Here is a 20,018-nt window from a genome sequence, read left to right as displayed (position 1 = left end):
ACAGCCAAGGGAGGGTGAGGAGATGGAGCCAGAGGATAATGAGGCTGGAAAGGCAGAGTTTGGAAGGAGAGTCCCAGAACACAAAAGACTTGGTGTTCCATTTTCAGCAGCTCAGACTTTATCCTGATGACTACAGGGTCCACTGAAGGATTTTTGTAAGCAGGAAAGTAAGTGACACGTTCCAGTTGGCATCTGAGAAATCGCTGAGTTGTAGAGGGTGGGCTAGAGGCAGTGTGAGTAGGACAGGGTGGCTGCCTAGCAGTGGTCCAGATGAACAGTGATGATGGGGATGGTGACACCTGTACGGATGGGCCAACGGTCGTGATACAGAGCAGAGAGAAGCGCTTGAAAGTTTAGGAGGGTGGGAGAACCCCCAAGGTGAGGATGAGGTAAAAAAGTTAGAGGAAGCCTGCAAGACCATCTTCTGGCTTCTGGTTTGAGGTGATAGGGATGATGGCTCTGTCCTTCACCACGAAAGGGGAGATCAGATGAGATACCCATGGAGGAGAAAAGGTTCTGAGTGCATCAAGTTTCTGATGAATATGAGCTTTACAGTTTCTAATTATCATGATTATTTTTACTGCTGTTTCTGCTATAATACCACCACCATCATTCTGACCATTACCAATACCACCACCATCACCACCATCACCCCACCATCACCAATACCACCACCATCACCACCACCATCACCCCTACCATCACCAATACCACCACCATCACCACCATCACCCCTATCATCACCAATACCACCACCAATACCACCACCATCACCACCACCATCGCCAGCATCACCACCATCACCCCTGCCATCACCAATACCACCACCATCATCACCACCATCACCCCTACCATCACCAATACCACCACCATCACCACCATCACCAGTACCACCACCACCATCACCACCATCACCCCTGCCATCACCAATACCACCACCATCACCACCATCACCCCACCATCACCAATACCACCACCATCACCACCACCATCACCCCTGCCATCACCAATACCACCACCATCACCACCATCACCCCTATCATCACCAATACCACCACCATCACCACCACCATTGCCAGCATCACCACCATCACCCCTGCCATCACCAATACCACCACCATCACCACCATCACCCCACCATCATCAATACCACCACCATCACCACCATCACCCCTGCCATCACCAATACCACCACCATCATCACCACCATCACCCCTACCACCACCATCATCACCACCATCACCCCTGCCATCACCAATACCACCACCATCATCACCACCATCACCCCTACCACCACCATCATCACCACCATCACCCCTGCCATCACCAATACCACCACCATCATCACCACCATCACCCATACCATCACCAATACCACCACCATCACCACCTAGTGCACTCAAAGAGCAAAACCTGAGAACTGAGGGAGCACCCTAGTGATAAGGAAGCTACATGAGGATGGACCTCTCAGACCTTGAACCTTGAAAAGTTCAAGCAAATATTTGCTGCCTGGTCACCTCAGATATGGGCTTCCCAGGTAGTGCGGTGGTCAAGAAGCTGCCTGCCAATGCAGGAGCTGCAGAAGGCCCGGGTTTGATCCGGGTCGGGAAGACCACTGAAGGAGGTTATGAGAAGCCTGGAGAATCCCCACAGACAGAGGAGCCCAGCGGGCTACAGTCCACGAGGTCGCAAAGAGTCGGACAGGACTGAGCGACTGAGAACAGCACACGTCTCAGATCCTGACTGTTCTGTGCAACTTCCAAGGCCCGTCTTCCATACCACATGGGCTGAATCCTGCTTCTCAAATACAGGCATGTCACTCACCAGTGGCTTCCCTGGCCCCCGGTGGCGCTCACCTCTTCATAAGATGCTTGGTGGTGGTTTAGTCACTCAGTCGTGCCCCACTCTTGAGACCCCTTGGACTGCAGCCCACCAGGCTCCTCTGTGCATGGGATTCTCCAGGCAAGAATACTGGAGTGAGGTGCCATGTCCTTCTCCATAAGACACTTAGAACACCTCTTTGGTCAGTATTTACCCTGAAGCCTTCCTTTAGAGACAGACCAGCCCTTCTAAGAAAGATTTCCCAAATCATAGAGTCTCCTCCTGAACTACCAAATCAGAATCTTTGTAACAGATCTGGGAGTCTTTTGTTTCTGTTTTAAACAAGCTCCCCAAGTGATTTTTAAGATCAAGCCAGGTTTGGGAAATGCTGCTCAAGGTCACAGCACTCTCTCTGGCTCCACAGGCTGGCCTCTCCTAGGATGAGACACTCCTGGTGGAGCAATCCAAGCATCCTTCACCAGGTCCCCTCCAATTGAGGACCCTCAGTCTTACCGACTTCTGCAACTGCAGCCCAAGAGCCTATGTCACATAATGAGATGCTCCTCTTTTAGGCATGCCCTTGGTCTTCTGTTTTCTTTTGCAATGTCAAGCCAGAATATCTCTTCTTCCACCCCTGGACTACTTCTGGCAGGAAGATAAGCCCACCTCCTACAGCACCACTCACTGGTTATTTCCCTTTTGCAAATCCTACCTTTTGCCCTGTGTCTCCCCTGTGACTGAGCCCATCACAGCTAATGGGTCGTTGTTGGACGAAAACCAGTAGATGGCTTGGTTTTGTAGGAAAATTCTGTGGGTCATGCTTTGGCTTTCCCATAAAGGCAGCTTTTATAAATGCTAGATATGATTGGGGTTGATGGAATTGCAGTTCCCAAAACTGTTATGGCAGAGATGAAATCCCATTGGAAAACCACTACATGACTAACATCTTGACTTGGGAACGTCACTGCCCCCAAACCCCAGTTGCCTTGTGGGTTTACAAGAAACTTCCTTGGGACACATACTCATATACAAAGGCAAAGAGATAATGAATGGGGTTTAATTTTTCCCCTTGTTTTTGTCATGTGAATTTAACTAAAAAGCAAATGAAAAATAATGTCTATATTAACAACTGCAACGATTATAATTTCATAAGTAGTTAAGATCTACTCAGTTTTACTTGCTTTTTCGTGGACTTTAGTTTTAAAAGTGGAAATATACTTCCTGTAATAATTGACATCGGAATTCTACGGACCCGGCTTTACAGATGGAAAAAACAACCACTCAGTCTGATGGACTTTCTGGTTTTAAATTTATGTTCTTGAACCCACAAAACCTACCAAAAACTGGGAAAGTGAGAATCAAAATTTATTCAAAGATCTCAGATGCATAGGATTAAACAAAGCTTTGGAAGTTCCTCAGAAAGATGCATGCTATTAAATCTACTTTCAAATTTCTCTCTCTTTTGGAATCTAAATAATCCTAAAGTATACTTTAACTTTTAGAAAATAAATTCTTGACTGTTCCAATTTTTTGTATACTTGTATATACATAGAGTTAACTCTTGTTCACATGGTGAGCCCACTTTCCTGCCTAAATAGGATTTAGTGAATATCAGAGACCAGTCATTGTCCTCTTAGAATTCATCCTTTACTCTTTGCAACTAGTTACAGGCAACCATCTTTTCTCAAGCTTTGGTGAAAACAGCAGCTAAGCCAGAAACTACAATGTGTAGTCCGCCTTGCATCAAAGTGTCTTCTTATGAGTAAGTTCCAGACAAGAAGACACTACTAGAAACGATGATGTCTCAGCTTCCAAGTACCGCCTTGACCCTTCCTTCCTCCCTTTTCACTATCGGAATGACAACATATGGAGAAGACAACTTGGATCAGAGATGAAAGTACCTGTTGAGGATGGAGGTGCCTTCCTGCCAGCCCTGAACTTCCACCTTCAGATTTCTGCACATAAGAGAAAAAACTTCTATCTTGTTTCTTCCACTGAGTGATGGGTCTCTTTGTTACAGCAGCACAGACTGCACTAAACAAGTGAACGTATGACCAAGGATCAAAAGACTGCAAATCTCTGGCTACATCATTCTCAGTATCAGGAGATAGTTTCACACAGGAGATAGTTTTCACCCTGAAGGAGATGAGGCCAACTAATGTGCTGATTCCTGGGGAAGAAAATAAGAATTCCAGGTAATAAGAATCAATAATTCAATGATTCTGACTCTGGTCTGACTCCCCGTTTTCGGTAAATCTTTTGAGGCTCAGTGACCTACTGACTCCATGAAATGGTTAGTTAGGAATGTGCTAACGACATAGTTTATTGGTAGTCATCACCACTGGCTTTTATATTCTGGGGTGAAATAGAGAGTTTTGTAAGAGCATATAAGAAGCAAGAGCCATGTTTTCAGTTCCCATTATAGCCCTGCCTCTATATAGGTTACAAACCATGAAGGGGCAAAAAACATGATTAAAGCAAGAAGTTCAGCTGAAGATAACTTTCAACAAAATATGATTGCATAGAAGCAAAAGGAGAAGAGGGCGGCAGAAGATGAGATGGTTAGACAGCATCATCAACTCAATGGACATGTATCTGAGCACAGTCCGGGAGATGGTGGAGGACAGGGAAGCCTGGTGTGCTGCAGTTCATGGGGTCGCAAAGAGCTGGACAATTTAGCAACTGAACAACAGCAACAATGGAGGCATTATGGCTTTAGGCTATACTAGTAATAATTACCAACTATACCATTGGTAAGCAACCAACAAATGAAAATCAGGTGTATAACTTTATGAATGGCTTTATGAATTGATTGATGACCCATGTTTAATTAAAAAATTAGTTGACGGAATTTAAGAAGTCATCAGTTCTTTATTTGTTTTTTCTCCTTCCATCTTGAGCCTAAGTCAGATGTGATATATTCAATGTGAGCAAAAAGGCTACAGCTATTGTCTTGAAGGAGCTGCAGTTTTGTTCCAAGACCTCTACTAAACATTTCTGACTGGGCAGGTTCTTGAGAGAAGGAAAAAATTCAATGCTCCCAAACTTACATATTTTTTACTTAAGTATTAAAACATTGTTGAATATTAGATACATTATAAAATATTCACAAAAATATTCTAACGCTAACATTAAAAAATACATATACATATAAGGGCTTCCCAGGTGGCGGTAGTGGTAAAGAACCCGCCTATCAAGGCAGGTAGATGTAAGAGATGCCAGTTCGATTCCTGGGCTGGGAAGATCCCCTGGAGAAGGGCATGGCAACCCACTCCAGTATTCTTGCCTACAGAATCCCATGGACAGAGGAGCCTGGCAGGTTATAGCCCATAGGGTCACAAAGAGTGGGACACCACCAAAGCCACTTAGCATGCACGCATTCATACATGTAAGTCACCATGCTTCCTTCCCACAACCTAGGGGGTCACCTTGAATGCACTGAACCCCTCACACTGGAGAACAAGGTGATTGATATGATTTGTATATGGATTCTCTGCCCCATATCACCCTTTCAGATACATTTCAAAATAAGTTTAGGGAACTTTTTCATGTGAAATTAGCAAGCGAGCACAGAAACAATCAGAGCTTCCCAGGTGGCACAAGCGGTAAAGAACCAGCCTGTCAGTGTAGATATAACAGGCATGGGTTCCACCCCAGGTCAGGAAGATCCCCTGGAGGAGGGCATGGCAACCCACTCCATCCTTGCCTGGAGAATCCCATGGACAGAGGAGCCTGGGGGGCTATGTACGGTCCATTGGGTCGCAAAGAGACACGACTGAGCGACTAACACTTACTTAACAGTAACATCAAGTAGAGTTACCGCCCCGGTCTCAGGATATATAAATAGTGTATAAACTGAGCCTGGCCGGGAGGTCTGAGGGCCACGCACTCTGCTCAGGCCTGAGCGCCCACATCGCTCTTCAGCCTGGCAGAGGCCAGAGAGGCCACCAAAGCCGGAACAAGAACTGCTTTATAAATTGGACACTGTATTTGTGCTAGTGTTTTCTTTATTGTCATAGACTGTTATGACAGACTTCGTAAATTGTGGTTGGTAGGGCTGGATCACTAAGAGGCTTTCAGAGTTCTGTGCTAAAGGGGAAAAAAAGCCAAGAAAACCCAGCCACAAACAAAAAAGGGAGAAAAACAGCATTACTAGTCTGACCAAAGAAGGGCTGGGTAAACACCAGCTTTTGCACACATAGAATGTGATACTGTGCTTATGTCTAGCATTTGTTACCACTGGACGGGGCGAGCTCTCAGTAATGACTGCAGCCGCCAACGTGGTTTTGTTTCATGGGTTCACCCAATATCTGTATTAGAACTAAAACTAAGAGACACACCTACCTTTGCATGCCTGCTACAACTATTCTATTTTTAGCATCAGCAAGAGAAATGAGAAATCTGATTATTCTGGCAAGATGTGTAGGCTGTCACATTAACCAATAATCTTTATCATAGGATAACACATTTGGCAAATCACTATTTGGCCAAGGTAATGTGGTTCAGCTGGTAAAGAATCTGCCTGCAATGCGGGGGACCTGGGTTCGATCCTTGGGTTGGGAAGATACCCTAGAGAAGGGAATGGCTACCCACTCCAGTATTCTGGCCTGGAGAATTCCATGGACTGTACAGTCCACGGGGTTGCAAAGAGTCAGACATGACTGAGCAACTTCCACTTTACTTCACTTCAAGGGAAAGGTAAATCTTTGGTTATTGGAGAAGTGACAGCAAAGTGCCTAGCACAGTAGCACCCTTAATAAACACTGCTTGACTCTAATGATAAGATATGAATAGCACACATCTTCTGCCTGAAGAGTCTCTTGTCTGGGGGAAAAAATGGCATCTTCTGCTTTCAAACACCCAAGGGTATATTATGAGAGCTTCTTATTCTTTAAAAAGGATTACCTGTGTGTAACATTGTTACCAATGAATAACAGGTAAAATTCTATAGCACATCAAAAATAAATGTGAAATTAATAAAAAGTTCTACTCATCCCATGGGCTTCCCCAGTGGCTCAGATGGTAAAGAATCCACCTGCAGTGCAGAAGACCCAGGTTCGAGCCCTGGGTCGGGAAGATCCCCTGAAGAAGGGAACAGCTACCCACTCCAGTATTCTTGCCTAGAGAATCCCATGGACAGAGGAGCCTGGTGGGCTACAGTCCACGGGGTTGCAAAGAGTTGAACACGACTGAAGTGACTGAGCACGCACTCAGGACATAAGGTAACACTATCACTTTTTTAAAATAGCAAACAAACTGTCCTAATTCCATTCTTTAATAACCTAAACTATACCCACTTATACAAAATAATTTTATATTTTATTAAATTATATATATACTTATATATACACACAATCATATTCACACACACATGCAATGAGGTCTACTTTAAGGTGTTTGTTCTCTTTTATGGATTATGACCTCGCACAGTCATACATTATCCAATTATCCATTATCCATCTTTACATTATCCAATTCTATTTTAAATGTCTCTGTAGAGTTTTCTAGTTTTATTTTCATAAGCTTTGTATACTCCTTGTTAATGCATTTTTTGACCTTTTTAAAAATTATGAATGAAATCTTTCATTCATGTTTTCTAATTATTGTTTGACATGGAAACAGCTAGTGATTATTACCTACTACTTTTGTAAACTGATTTATTTTTCTTGTAGCCTCTCAGTTCCTTTGAATTTTCCCAAGTATACAATCACATCACATTCAAATTTTGCCTTCTCTGTATTTTATTTCATTCCTATATGTAATTGCATTTGCTAGCACATTCTGAACAAAGTTAAATAACATGGGGACAGTGGGTATCTTCGCTGTGTTCCTGATGGTGAGAGAAATGCTCCTATTTTTCATCATTAGCTAACTTTTAGTTTGAGCTATTTAGGATAACATCAAGAATCCAACTAGTTCTACTTTCTAATGGATTTTAAACATCAGAAATATGTGCAAAATTTTGTCACTCACTTCTCAGTATCTAACAAATGATAATGTTTTTATTCTTTTACCTATTAAAATGAATCATCCTTGCATTCCCATAAGTAAACATCAATGGTATCTGTTCTTAATATTACTTATTTTCTAAATTATCGTGGTTGATTTTGAATACTCATTTTTCCTGAAGAAACCCAAAGTATAATTTTTAAGAACCAGGGTACCAATGAAATTAAAAGTTTGTCTTCTTTCCATTGTAAGGAGATTCAATATATATTGATCTAAATAGAAAATTAGGAAGCAATCATTTACATAACCAGAATTACCTTAATTAGGGGTTCAGTTTTGAACTAATACATTACCTCTAATACATGTAATTGTTGTTTATAGATAGGTTACTCAATATCTCAGAGGCGGGATTAAAAGCAGACTAATAAAAATGAAACAGAACAAAATAATAAAAATGAATTAGAATTTGTCTGTCTGACTTACTTCACTATATATATTCTCTAGGCCCATCCATGTTGCTACAAATGGCAGTATTTCATTTCTCTCTTAATATTATATCACTTATACATGGAATCTAGAAAATAATACAAATAAATCTATAAACAAACAGAAATAAACTCACAGACAGAAAATAAACTTATAGTTACCAAACGGATAAAAGAAAGGAGGGCAAATCAGGAGCACTGGATTAACAGATACAAACTACTATACATAAAGTAGCACAGGGGAGTATACTGAATATCTTGTAATAATCTATAATGGACTACAATGTGGGAAAAGTAACTGAACTACATCACTGTATATCCAAAACTAACATCATATTCTAAATCAACTGTACTTCAACAGCAAATTGAGTGTTAAGATTTCACAGTGTACAGCTCAGAAATCCCCTCAGTAAGCATGGATGAGAATTTTTTAAGAGAATTTTAAATTAAGGGTCTTGCAAATGTTATGTCTTTCCTCCCCTAATATACTGTCCTTCACACCACAGCTTATAAATGCCTTAAGAACAGGCTCTCTACATTCTAAATTACTCTATTATTTAAATCAAGCCAAAGTCTTAAATAGACCTGGAAGTTTCCTAAGGATAATAATGTACTTAACACGTTAACTGCTGCTAGTAATAAAAACATCACGATTTTCTGCAACCTGCTTCAGGGTTTGCATTGTCTTAGGAAATGGAAACCCACTCCAGTATTTTTGCCTGGAGAATCCTGTGGGCAGAGGAACCTGGCAGGCTACAGTCCATGGGGTCGCAAAGAGTCGGACAAGACTGAGCGACTTCACTAATGTAATTTTAGAAAAATGATCAAACGTGCTCTATCTAAACTTTAAAAATATGTCTTTGATTAAATCATCAACAATAACAATGAATTAGTAATAATGGTGGTAAAGTAATATATAAACATTTAATGAGTGCATACTCTATTTCCAGGACTGTGCTTAGGTCCTTTACATCTTTTATTCAAATCAACCACACTCCTATTACTGAGGGATTGGGAACTCCAGTTTTTAAAGGTGAGGAAGCCAGAGTGAAGAAATATTAAGTCCTTTCCCAAGATCACATTTATTCAAATATAAATCTGTCTGACTTCACATGCTACAATTTCTCCCACAAAATATACATGACTTAAGATGATATGAGAGCGTGTTGTCGCTTCAGTTGTGTTTGACACTTGGCAACTTTATAGACTGTAGCCCGCCAGGCTCCTCTGTCCATGGGATTCTCCAGGCAAGAATGCTGGAGTGGGTTGCTGTGCCCTCCTCCAGGGGAATCTTTCTGGCCCAGGGATCGAACCCCTATCTCTCACATTTCCTGCACTGGCAGGCGGGTTCCTTATCACTAGCACTACTTGGAAAGACCTGAAAGTGACAGCGAAAGTGCTGGCTGCTCAGTCGTGTCCGACTCTTGTGACCCCGTGGACTGTAGCCCTCCAGGCTCCTCCGTCCATGGGATTCTCCAGGCAAGAGTACCGGAGTGGGTTGCCATTTCGTTCTCCAGGGGATCTTCCCGACCCAGGGATTGAACCATGTCTCCTGCATTGGCAGGCGTATTCTTTACCGCTGTGCCACCTAACCTAAGATGAGGTAAATACAGTATAGCTGTCATTCAATTTCAATTCATTTCAATTCAATTGCTTCCAATAGTGAAAAATCAGATGTTACTCATTTTTCTCTTATTTTTAGTCGTTTAATTTTTTGCAAAAGCAGAGAAAGAAAATGCCATAGAACATTTAAAAATGAATTAGACTAATGGAATTACTGTTGCTATATAGCTCAAAAATTACAATAGAAGATCAAAAGAACAAATTTAAACCTACATTTTAAAATAGGCATCTGCTGCATAAAGCTAAGCACATACACACTAATTATAATGAAAATGCAATATTTTTAAACAGCATTCTTATAGATATTAGAACAATATATAGTTCCTTGATTCTATGATACATATTTTTTTATATTTCAGAATCTCTGAACTGGATGCAACTAGAATCTATAATGATTATGTTTTAATTCTTTAGTCAAATTTTTTTTCTCTCTTTGTGATGCATGAAATCATAAAGTAAGTTGAAAATTCATGGTATCTTAAATTTGTTGAAATATAGGGAATACCAGCCTGAAGGGTTATACAAAACAATTTTATCTCTCCCTGCCTCTATATCCAATACATATCCTCTTTTTTAAAAATGCGATTACTACTTGTGAATTTTTTAAAAAGAAACTAATCAAATTTCAACTTAAGTTTAAGGCATTTGAGAAATTAAGAATTTACTGTGAGATGATCAGAGATAGCCCAGGGAGTTGCAAACTAGAGGTTGGGATGTCCGAGCAGACGCAGGAACCCATGCAGATGTGTGTTATGTGAGGAAGCAATGTGGACCAGTCCTTGGTGGAGTCAGTAAGTAAAATAACACCAAGGGACTGTATCCAGGAAAACAAAACAGGCAGTTATTCCAGCGTTTCCCCATTGAGGCTGTCTGAGTAGAGAAGTCATTTGTTTTCTGTGTCCCCATTCTCCTCCCTTTTCACTCAGCCCTCCTGGAAAATCAGAAAAGGACCAGAGAATTTCGCTCTCCCCCAACATCAACTCCTGCTCTACTTCTCTTCCCCACGAAAGTCAGATGACAACAGAGGACCAGCTAATACTTGTTCTCCACAGAGCCCTGGATCCACAGATGGGGATTAGGGGATCTTCCCATTCCAAAACCCAACATAAAGGAAGCAGCCAGCAGAGAATCCTGTGAGCAGAGATAATGGTTTCTAAGGCAGGGAATTCAAACTAGCACACTGACTCACTGAACCACAAACCATCCCTGTCCTCCTTCCAAGAGTGAATTTAAATGCCTCCTCCAAAATAAGAGAAAGAGAGAGAGGAAGGGAAGAGAAAGGAAAGAATATTTGCATGAACATCGCTGGTCACTATAATTAACCACTCAGTCATGTCCAACTCTTTGCAACCCCATGGACTGTAGCCCTCCAGGTTCCTCTGTCCATGGGATTCTCCAGGCAAGAATACTGGAGTGGGTTGCTATTCCCTTCTTCAGAGGATCTGCCTGACCTAGAGATGGAACCCAGGTCTTCTGCATTACAGGCGGATTCTTTACCATCTGAGCCACCAGGGAAGCCCAATTAACCACTACCAACCTCAAAAGAATTCTGCTAATCCCTCAAAAAAAATTCTCTTTAGCTCTCTTACAAATTATTAAAATAAAAAAGAACAAAGTCAACAGCACTTAGCCAATTTTAATTTTCAGTATTAGTAGAGTCAGTGAGGGCCCTTGACTTATCATCTCCATGTGGACTCACCTTCTGTACAGCTGCTTGAAAAGCCTGTTTAATTCTCTTACACGAATCAGGTATTAATTTTGAGTCTTGATTCTCCAGAGTTGTGTCTTGCAAATCCGTGTTTTCATGGAGCTTGAAAATTCTATTAATGCAGTGAGTGTCATCTTCTGATATTCTGTTAGGATCCATCTGAGAGGGGGAAAAAGTGTGAGGACATAAGAGTGGTTATCATTGATCATTCTGCTGTTGAGTCAAGTGTGACTATTACAACAGAATTAATTCTTGCAAGAATGAATGCAGGTCCCCAACAACTAACAACTAATACAATTACCCTTGAGCTGGTGCAAACACTGACTTCTAATTTGTTTTTATGAGTCTCTGACTATCATTCACAACATACGCATACACATGCAATTCATGGGGAAATTATCAAAATTGTCTGATGTTATTCAAGTCCTCACTGAGGGGAAAGGCATCGATGAAATTACCGGTGTTAAATACAGGAAGAGCAAGCCTTTTAAGTCCTAAGGAGCATGCTATGTGGGATTATGAAGCCCACTTGGATATTCAAAGCATGAAACTTACATAAATCAGGTGAAATTAACATCATGTTCAGGTGCCGTGTTTGCCTAGCCTTTTCCCTTAATCAATGTGTGTTTTAATCAGCCGAAGAAATCCATTTCCTAGCCCCAGAGAAAACCTGAAGCCAGAAGTAGTTTCCCTTTTTGTTGAACCTCTCACCAGTTTTCTTAGACAGGAGAGCTACATCTGTCAGAAGGTGACTGAAAACGTGTTTGGTGATACTTGGTATCAGCTGGGGTGAAGAGGGCTCATGAGTAACCTATACATATTCATGCTGAGGGAATGCTAAAATTCTTGAAGTGCGTGGGATAGTCCCACCCAATATATCCCCACAGAGTTATCAGCTGGTTGCCTAGTTACAACAGGTACCAGCACAAGCATTTCTTTAAGTATTGCTCTTAAAATTGTCTGCCAGCTCCTCCTGGGGCTCTGATGAGTCTTTGTAGAGGTTTCAACTGGCAAGTAAAGAGGAGAGGTAATTAGCTACCTAATTGTTTTAATAATAGTCACTTAATTTATCATTCTCTTCTTTCAAAAACTTCAAGGTACTTCATGAGCATTTGCTTTTTAGGTACAGGCTAGATTAAAAAAAAGGAGGGGGGGAAATTACATAAGTCTGCAATAACCAAAGCACAGTCAGTTAATACCAGGTCTCTCAATTCCTGGTTTAATTATCTTTCTAAACGTCAGTGGAAGATGTGCAGGTTTATTAACCAGCTGTCAGAAGTAAACTAAGTACCCTATCCATATCCAAAACTCTCAAAACAAAATGATAACCTTTCAACAAATGTGCACCCACCAATGCAAATTTTATCATTCCACTCTTGTAAATTAAAGGATTGGTAACGTCTATAATCACGGGAGAGGTGTCACTCAGGACGCAAAACTACTTGCAATCCATACTTATCTTTTATGTCTTTAAGATAATGAGTACAAATCATAATATCTGAGACTTCATATATGGCAAGCTTTCAATTCCATAGTTCTGTTAAAAAGCTCACTTACACCAGTAAGTTTCCCACAAAACCAGAAAGGCTTGGGCAACTGATATGAAGGGTCACTGGGTTTAAACCTCAAGAAAGAAGATTCCTGCGAAGGCCTCAGTTGGCTCACCACCAGAAAGCCGCTGAGCTAAAGGGACAGTGTGGTATTAGTGAGGAAACGCCTGGGGACCCCAACATTGGTTAAGCTTCAGCCCTGCTGACAAGCGGAGCGCCATCAACAGAAACAGTCCCCACGACTCTTGCTATGGGCAGTAAGTCCTGTCACCTTCAGCGTTACAAGCTCAGCCAGATTTTGTTAGAAATGCAGACGCCCAGGCCCCACCCTGGGCAATGCCTGTGAATCTGCATTCTAACTCAGATCCCAGGTGATTCTCATGCACATTAAGGTTTGAGAAGTGATGCTTTCAAATACCAAAGGTACAAATATCAATTGTCTACTATTAAAATGTCTCCAAAGTTCCTTGGACACCCACTTTAAAGTTTTTTCACAAGTAATACCAGCTAGCACAAAAATACTGATATGGTCAATGATGCCTAAAGGTTTAATGAAGAGAAATATGATGCAAAAATTTTAGTCTCTTTTCTCTTAAAAACAGCCCGGCCCAGATCCCACCCTGGGCCAATTTAATTAATATCCCTAAGAGTTGAGGTCAGCTGAATCTCTCTCCCCGAGTGCATCTAACGTGCAAGTGAGAACCACTGTTGCAGCCAGTCTCGTTAGGGCTTGTTTGTTGTTTAGTCGCTAAGTCGTGTCTTACTCCTTGCAACGCCATGGACTGTAGCCCACAGCCTACATGCTCCTCTGTCCATGGGATTCTCCAGGAAAGAATGCTGGAATGGGTTGCCATTTCCTTCTCCAGGGGATCTTCCCGACCCAGGGCTCAAACCCGAATCTCCTACATTGGCAGGTGGATTCTTTACCGCTGAGTCATCTGGGAAGCACAATTAGAGCTAAACACATATAAATATCACCAGTTATTTTCCCAAATGAAAGTGTGATGTCATTAAGTTTGATATTATACTCACGTATTTTGTTTACTTAAGGGTCATACATTAGAAATTTATTTTTAAACTTTATTTTATTGAATTACAGTTAATTTGCAATGCTGTATTATTTTCTAATGTGCACCAAAGTGATTCAGTTTTATATAAATAGACAGACAGATATAGCGGTTTGCATCTGCTAACCCCAAACTCCCAATCTATCCCTTCTACACCTTCTGTCTTGGCAACCACAAGTCTGGTCTCTGTGTCTCAGTCTATGTCTGTTTCGTAGATAAGTTCCTTTGTCATGCTTTAGATTCCACATATAGGTGATATCTTATGGTATTTGTCTTTATCTGATTTACTTCAGTTAGAATGATCCATCCATGTTGCTGTAAATGCCATTGTTTCATTCTTTTTATGGCTGAGTAATATTCCATTATCTATATGTACCACATCTTCATCTATTCATTTGTCAGTGGACATTTGTTTCCATGTCTTGGCTAATGTAAACAGTGCCGCTGTGAACATAGGGGTACAAGTGTCTTAGAAACTTATTTTTAACCTACAACCAAATGTCTTTGTTATTCCGGTGGCCTTGCAACTCTCCTTGCCTGCAAATGGAGACCAGGAGAAGGGGCAGGGCGGAGGTGCAGCGGTGCAGGGCCAGCCATGTGCGTGCGTGCTAAGTTGCTCCAGTCATGTCTGACTCTCTGCACCCAACGGACTGTGGTCCACCAGGCTCCCCTGTCCAGAGCGTTCTCCATGCAAATATTACTGGAGTGAGCTGCCATGCCCTTCTCCAGGGGGTCTTCCCCACCCAGGGATCGAACCGAGGTCTCCTGCACTGCTGGCAGACTCTTGACTGTCTGAGCCTCCAGGAAACCCCCAAATCACAGTAAACTGACTTACAAATGAGTTCACTGTACCTAGAAATGACTGAAAATATTAAGTGAACCTTGAATATCTGATTTAAACTGGACTTCAAAAATACATTTATCAGATGGTGTGGTTCACAGGAAAATAACTCAGTCTGAGAGCTTCCTTGAAACTTCATCGCTTGTAGGGTTAAATGAGGCAGGATGCTTGCCATCTGTGTTACTTTGTTTTCTGTTTTTTCAAGCCGACAGCCCACACACCTCCACATCAGACTTTTGGTGGTGATGGCTCTCCTTCTTGGGTAAAGAACAGCCCAGGGAGGTTGGTGTGCATGCTGGGGGTTTGGGGAAAGAGTTAAAAGGGAAGAGAGATTGAGTTTTCTGACAAACTTATCTTATAGCTAAGTTCTAAACTTTGAATATGGTTATATGGATGTTGTGTGTGTATATGTGTGTTTTTAAATACACATCAATATTTAAAAGCAACTTTTGGAAGGACTTTTTTTCTTTGTAAACCAAAGTATGAATACTATGTGGTAAATATATAGCACAAACCACATGCTATTTTTTTTTTGGCAAGGTTGGTGGGGGAAAAGCCAATCTACACTGAATCTAGTACTTTCATTTTTTTTTTTTTTTCTTAATCTAGGCACAAGCAATCTGCAAACATTCAGGAGGCAGATTCACTTTTAACTATTCAAACATGACTTGAGAAAGGGAAACTTGTTTTTAAGTCACTATAATTTTTTTCTTTTTTACATTATTTGGGGGTATTTTTCTAAATGCATTTAAAACTAAATTGAACTGTTTTTTTTCTCTTTGAACTTTTTTAATGGGGTATAGCTAATTAACAATGTTGTGATTCTTGAGGATTTTCAGGATTTCCCTCTCTCACCTATAAACAAAAACAATAAAACTGGCTCCATTTTCTTTTCTTTTCTTTTTTTACTGTAAACTGCAAACATGCCACCTGATATTAGATGATTTCACTCTAACTCAAAAGCATTCAGGAATCCCAAGTAAGTGACCCACAAACTGAGTGGAAATCAAAAGTCTATCTCTTATTTGGTACCAAGTTCTCATCCAAAGGAAGTGATGTAAGTGAAAACATTCAACCAGTGTCAGGTCAAACTGGGTCTATTCTCCCAGCTAGAACTTACAAAGAAGGCTTCCAGCAAATATAAAAGTGTAAAGAATTGTAGACTGAACCTACAGGTACTGACCATGGAGCTTCAACAGTTAGCAGTACATCCTGTTTCATCTATAAGCAACCATGTTATTATTTTGAAACAAATTCCAAACATTCTATTTCACTTGTAACTTCTTTTGAATGTATCTCTAAATGTCTAGGACTCCTTTAGATATCATCCTCAGCAACACCTAACCACATCTAGTGCGATATTCCTATGAAAACATTGCTCCAAATATTACTTCGTTACTGAAGAAGGCAACTTTTTAAAAATGAAGCCCAAAGGTGGGTTCAGCATAATGGCTAATACATTGTGCATAAATTTTGAAGAATCCCCATCTTCATTACATCTACGAAAACTGTACCCAGAAATTCTCCAAATGAAATTTTTCTAGCCAGGCTTACTAACTTACATGTGGACTTTGGAAAAAATTGTTGAAAGTTTTCACTGTTATCCATGTGACGTCAAGACTGCTAAATGATCATGAGAAGGCTAGACTTCTCAGCCCACCAGACCATTAATACTGGGACTCCCTACAAAGAAGTCAATTTCTTCAACAGCCCAACAAGCCATTGTTTTTGAAATGGTCACATTTCCATGGTTTCTGTCAATCGAAGCTATTCCTGGTCCCTACAATCCATTCATCCCCTAGGTCTTTCAGTGCTGAATACTCACTTCACAATTCCTGCTATGAAAATGCCACAATGCTAAATAAAGTGTTAGAAGAGATAAAAGATGGAGAAGTATTGGGGCTTCCCTGGTGGTCTAGTGGTTAAGACACCGCCCTTCCAATGCAGGGGAGTTGGGTTTGATTCCTGGTGAGGAAACTAAGAATTCACATGCCCCAGGACCAAGAAGTAAAAGTTAATTAATTAATTTAATTAAAAAAGAGAGAACGACTGCATCTTCTCTTTTCTCAATGCTTCTCTCTTATTTGACTAGGAATTTAAAGTCTTTTGTTAGAGTCCCCATCATTACCTGACATCATGCGCGCAACACAGTAGGAGGACACTGTATGTTGACTAAACGATTCTTAACTCATATTCTGTACCATTGAAGTGTCGTGTGCAGTGCAGGCACTCAGTATATAAGTATTAAATGGGGGAGGGGGCAGGACCACACACCGGATGAGAAAATGGATAAATCAGTCATTCTTGGCTGCAGCACAGTCCAATGAAAGAAAAATGTTTCATCACTTTCACATAGATTTGTGTAATCTAAAAGACCCTGATGCTGGGAAAGATTGAGGGCACGAGGAGAAGAGGGGTGACAGAGGATGAGATGGCTGGATGGCATGACAGACTCTATGGACATGAATCTGAGCAAACTCCAGGAGGAAGATAGTGAAGGACAGGGAAGCCTGGCATGCTGCAGTCCGTGGGGTCTCAAAGAGTGGGACAGGACTGAGTTGCAAGTAAACTACTTGAAAGTTGTAGTTTTAGAAAAACTTTCTCAACCAGAAAATATTTTTATTAATATACAAATACAAATTTTCTAAAATACTGTGCATAGTATGTCTACTTCTGTCTCAGTTCATAAACTAGTTCTACAAAATGCAAATTAGTGGATACTGAATACTTCGCAAAAAGTCTATGATTACAAGTTCAGGACTCTGGCACATGTCAAAAACCTGTACAACCCAGGCAATGCCATGTTTCGATGCATCCAATTTGGTTTAGTAATTACCTTTGAATCTGAAAACCAATGAAGTCCAAACTCAACTCTCTTTTCCCATAAAAAAAAAAAATGCACAGTCAGCCCCCCACTTCCTTTCAGAAAGAGTTCACAGCACCAGACAAGAATATTTGAATGAATCCAAGCAACTGCACAGCAATTTCCAAGAAAACACAAGAGCAGAAACCGCCAGAAAGCATAAAGTTACAAATTTACCCCTTCCTTTCTACCATCTCTCTGCAGTCCCTAGCCGGCTTCCCCATCTTTGAAAAGCTTGGTTACTCGCTAGATCGTCGCCAGGCTGTGCCAGGGCAGAGAACTTCACCACCTCCACACACGTCTCGCTTCCTTCCTCCGCCCACCTTCGTGGGAAGACACGTGGGCCCTTCTCTCTGTTCACCCCGAGCGAGAGGAGCCCGTCTCCTAAGACAAGGCGTCCCTGGCCGCGCTGTGGCTTTCGGTCCATCTGCTGCCTTGGGCATCGCCACCCGATGCTCCAGAGGCTGCTCCAGAGGCTGCTCCAGCGCACGCACTGCAGCCTTCGGCTCCGCGCGCAGCCGGGCACGGTGTAAAGCAACCAGCCCCAGGACCCCACAACCTCCCGGGGGTGGGTGGGAAGGGAAACGGTCGGTGACGCCTAACTGGAGACGTTCCATTTTGTTCCTAAGTGAACATCAATAAGTTCAATCTTTGCTCCAAGGAGGATACAGAAGGGGAGAAAAGTGCGTAATCGCTTCCAAAAGAGGTGAGCGACCAATGCGGTCTCGCCGGGGGAAATTCAAACGCACCACGCCGGGCGAGTCCAGCCTGGGCGCACCAGCCTGGCCAGGCTGCGCGCGCGGGGACTGAGGCCAGCGCTCGGGCCCCGCGCCCGGCTGCCCCCCAGTCCCACGTTCTCTTTTTTTGAAGAGTCCCTTTCCCCTCCGGAATATGCAAGATCCGGGGAAGCCCGGCCGGGGGGAACCAAACTCCACCGCCTGCCAAGTGCTGGAGGGTCGAGGTGGGCGCGCCCCGCCCGCGCGCCCCTGGGGGGCGAGCACTCACCTGCGCTCGGAAGTAGAGGAACAGGGCGACGCTGCAGACGACCTGGCCCAGCCCCAGCCCCAGGAGGGCCACGAAGGTGGAGCGGGAGGCGGCGGCCGCCGCGGGGGTCGCGGGCGGCGGCGGGGCGTGCAGCGGCCCCTCGTGCGGGGCGCCCGCGCCGCCCATCTCCTCCGAGCCGCGCAGGTACTTGGTGTAGTCTCGGCTGGCGCGGCGCATGGCGCTCGGCCCCCTGGCTCGGGCGCTCGCCTCCCTCCCGGGCTGGGCTGCCGCGCGCTCAAGTCCGAAGGCGGCGCGGAGCCGGCGCGCGGCCAGGCGGGCCTCGACGCGGGGCGCTCAGAACCGGGCGCTGCTCCGGGGGCGCGCGGACCGGCGGGGAGGGCTCCCGGCCGCCCCAACTCTTATAAACCGCCTAGGGAGGGCTGGCCCCGCGAGCCAACCCGCCCCGGGCGAAGCTGCCTCTTCCACTCCCACCCCGGGCTCGCCTTCCTTCCTTTCGCCCTCCCTCCCTGCCTCTCTCACTGAAAGGCCTCCTCCCTCCCCGTCGGGGCCCTCGTGGGTGGAGGCTGTGGGTTGGTCCAGCGGTTCCCAGACACCACTTGCCCGTCGTCTGAACATCGAGGAGATGGGCTTTCTGAAAGTCCAAGAACTGGGTAGGGGGAGTTGGTCAAGGATGAAGGTGACGTAACAGACGTTCCTGAGTCCGTCCGCATCCCTGAACCTCAGTTTCCCCTACAGGATTTAAAAAGTCGGACTTGGTGATGTCTGAAGGCCCTTCCTGTCTGTCTCACCTCCTCTTCCCTCCCACGACCCCCACCTCCCCAATTTTTTTTTCTGCAGGAAGCATCCTCAGGAATACTGAGGGTGCAGCCTCTAGCATACAGGTTCCAAATATAGATTCTGATTATGTATTTTGTCAAGCTTAGGAAACCAGAACCCTCTCTCCCAAACCCCGGTTTCTGCACCCTCAAAGTGGCTTTAAATGAGCCAGATTTTGAATCTGGCAGCAGGAAGCTTATAGAAACCAAATCAGACTTTTAAAAAAAGAAGAAGAAAGAAACGGTACAGAGAGAGGATCCAGTAATGTCACATATAGGACCGTAGATGTT

At 43.1% G+C, this 20,018-nt stretch overlaps 1 protein-coding gene across 1 annotated transcript in view; it reads right to left on the bottom strand.

The window, feature by feature from the left end:
* Positions 1-19,128, bottom strand: part of TNFSF11 (TNF superfamily member 11) — a 40,336-nt gene extending 21,208 nt beyond the window's left edge. The window contains exons 1-2 of the mRNA XM_065901612.1: positions 18,913-19,128; positions 11,578-11,745 (exon numbers count right to left, since the gene is read on the bottom strand). Coding sequence (XP_065757684.1) covers positions 11,578-11,745; positions 18,913-19,128 — 384 coding nt within the window. The remainder of the gene's footprint in view (positions 1-11,577; positions 11,746-18,912) is intronic.
* Between the last annotated feature and the right edge of the window lie 890 nt (positions 19,129-20,018).

This window comes from Muntiacus reevesi, chromosome 11 (assembly GCF_963930625.1).
Source record: "Muntiacus reevesi chromosome 11, mMunRee1.1, whole genome shotgun sequence".
NCBI lineage: Eukaryota > Metazoa > Chordata > Mammalia > Artiodactyla > Cervidae > Muntiacus > Muntiacus reevesi.
The sequence above is the reverse complement of the archived record's forward strand: the minus strand, read 5'-3'. Positions and strand labels throughout refer to the sequence as shown.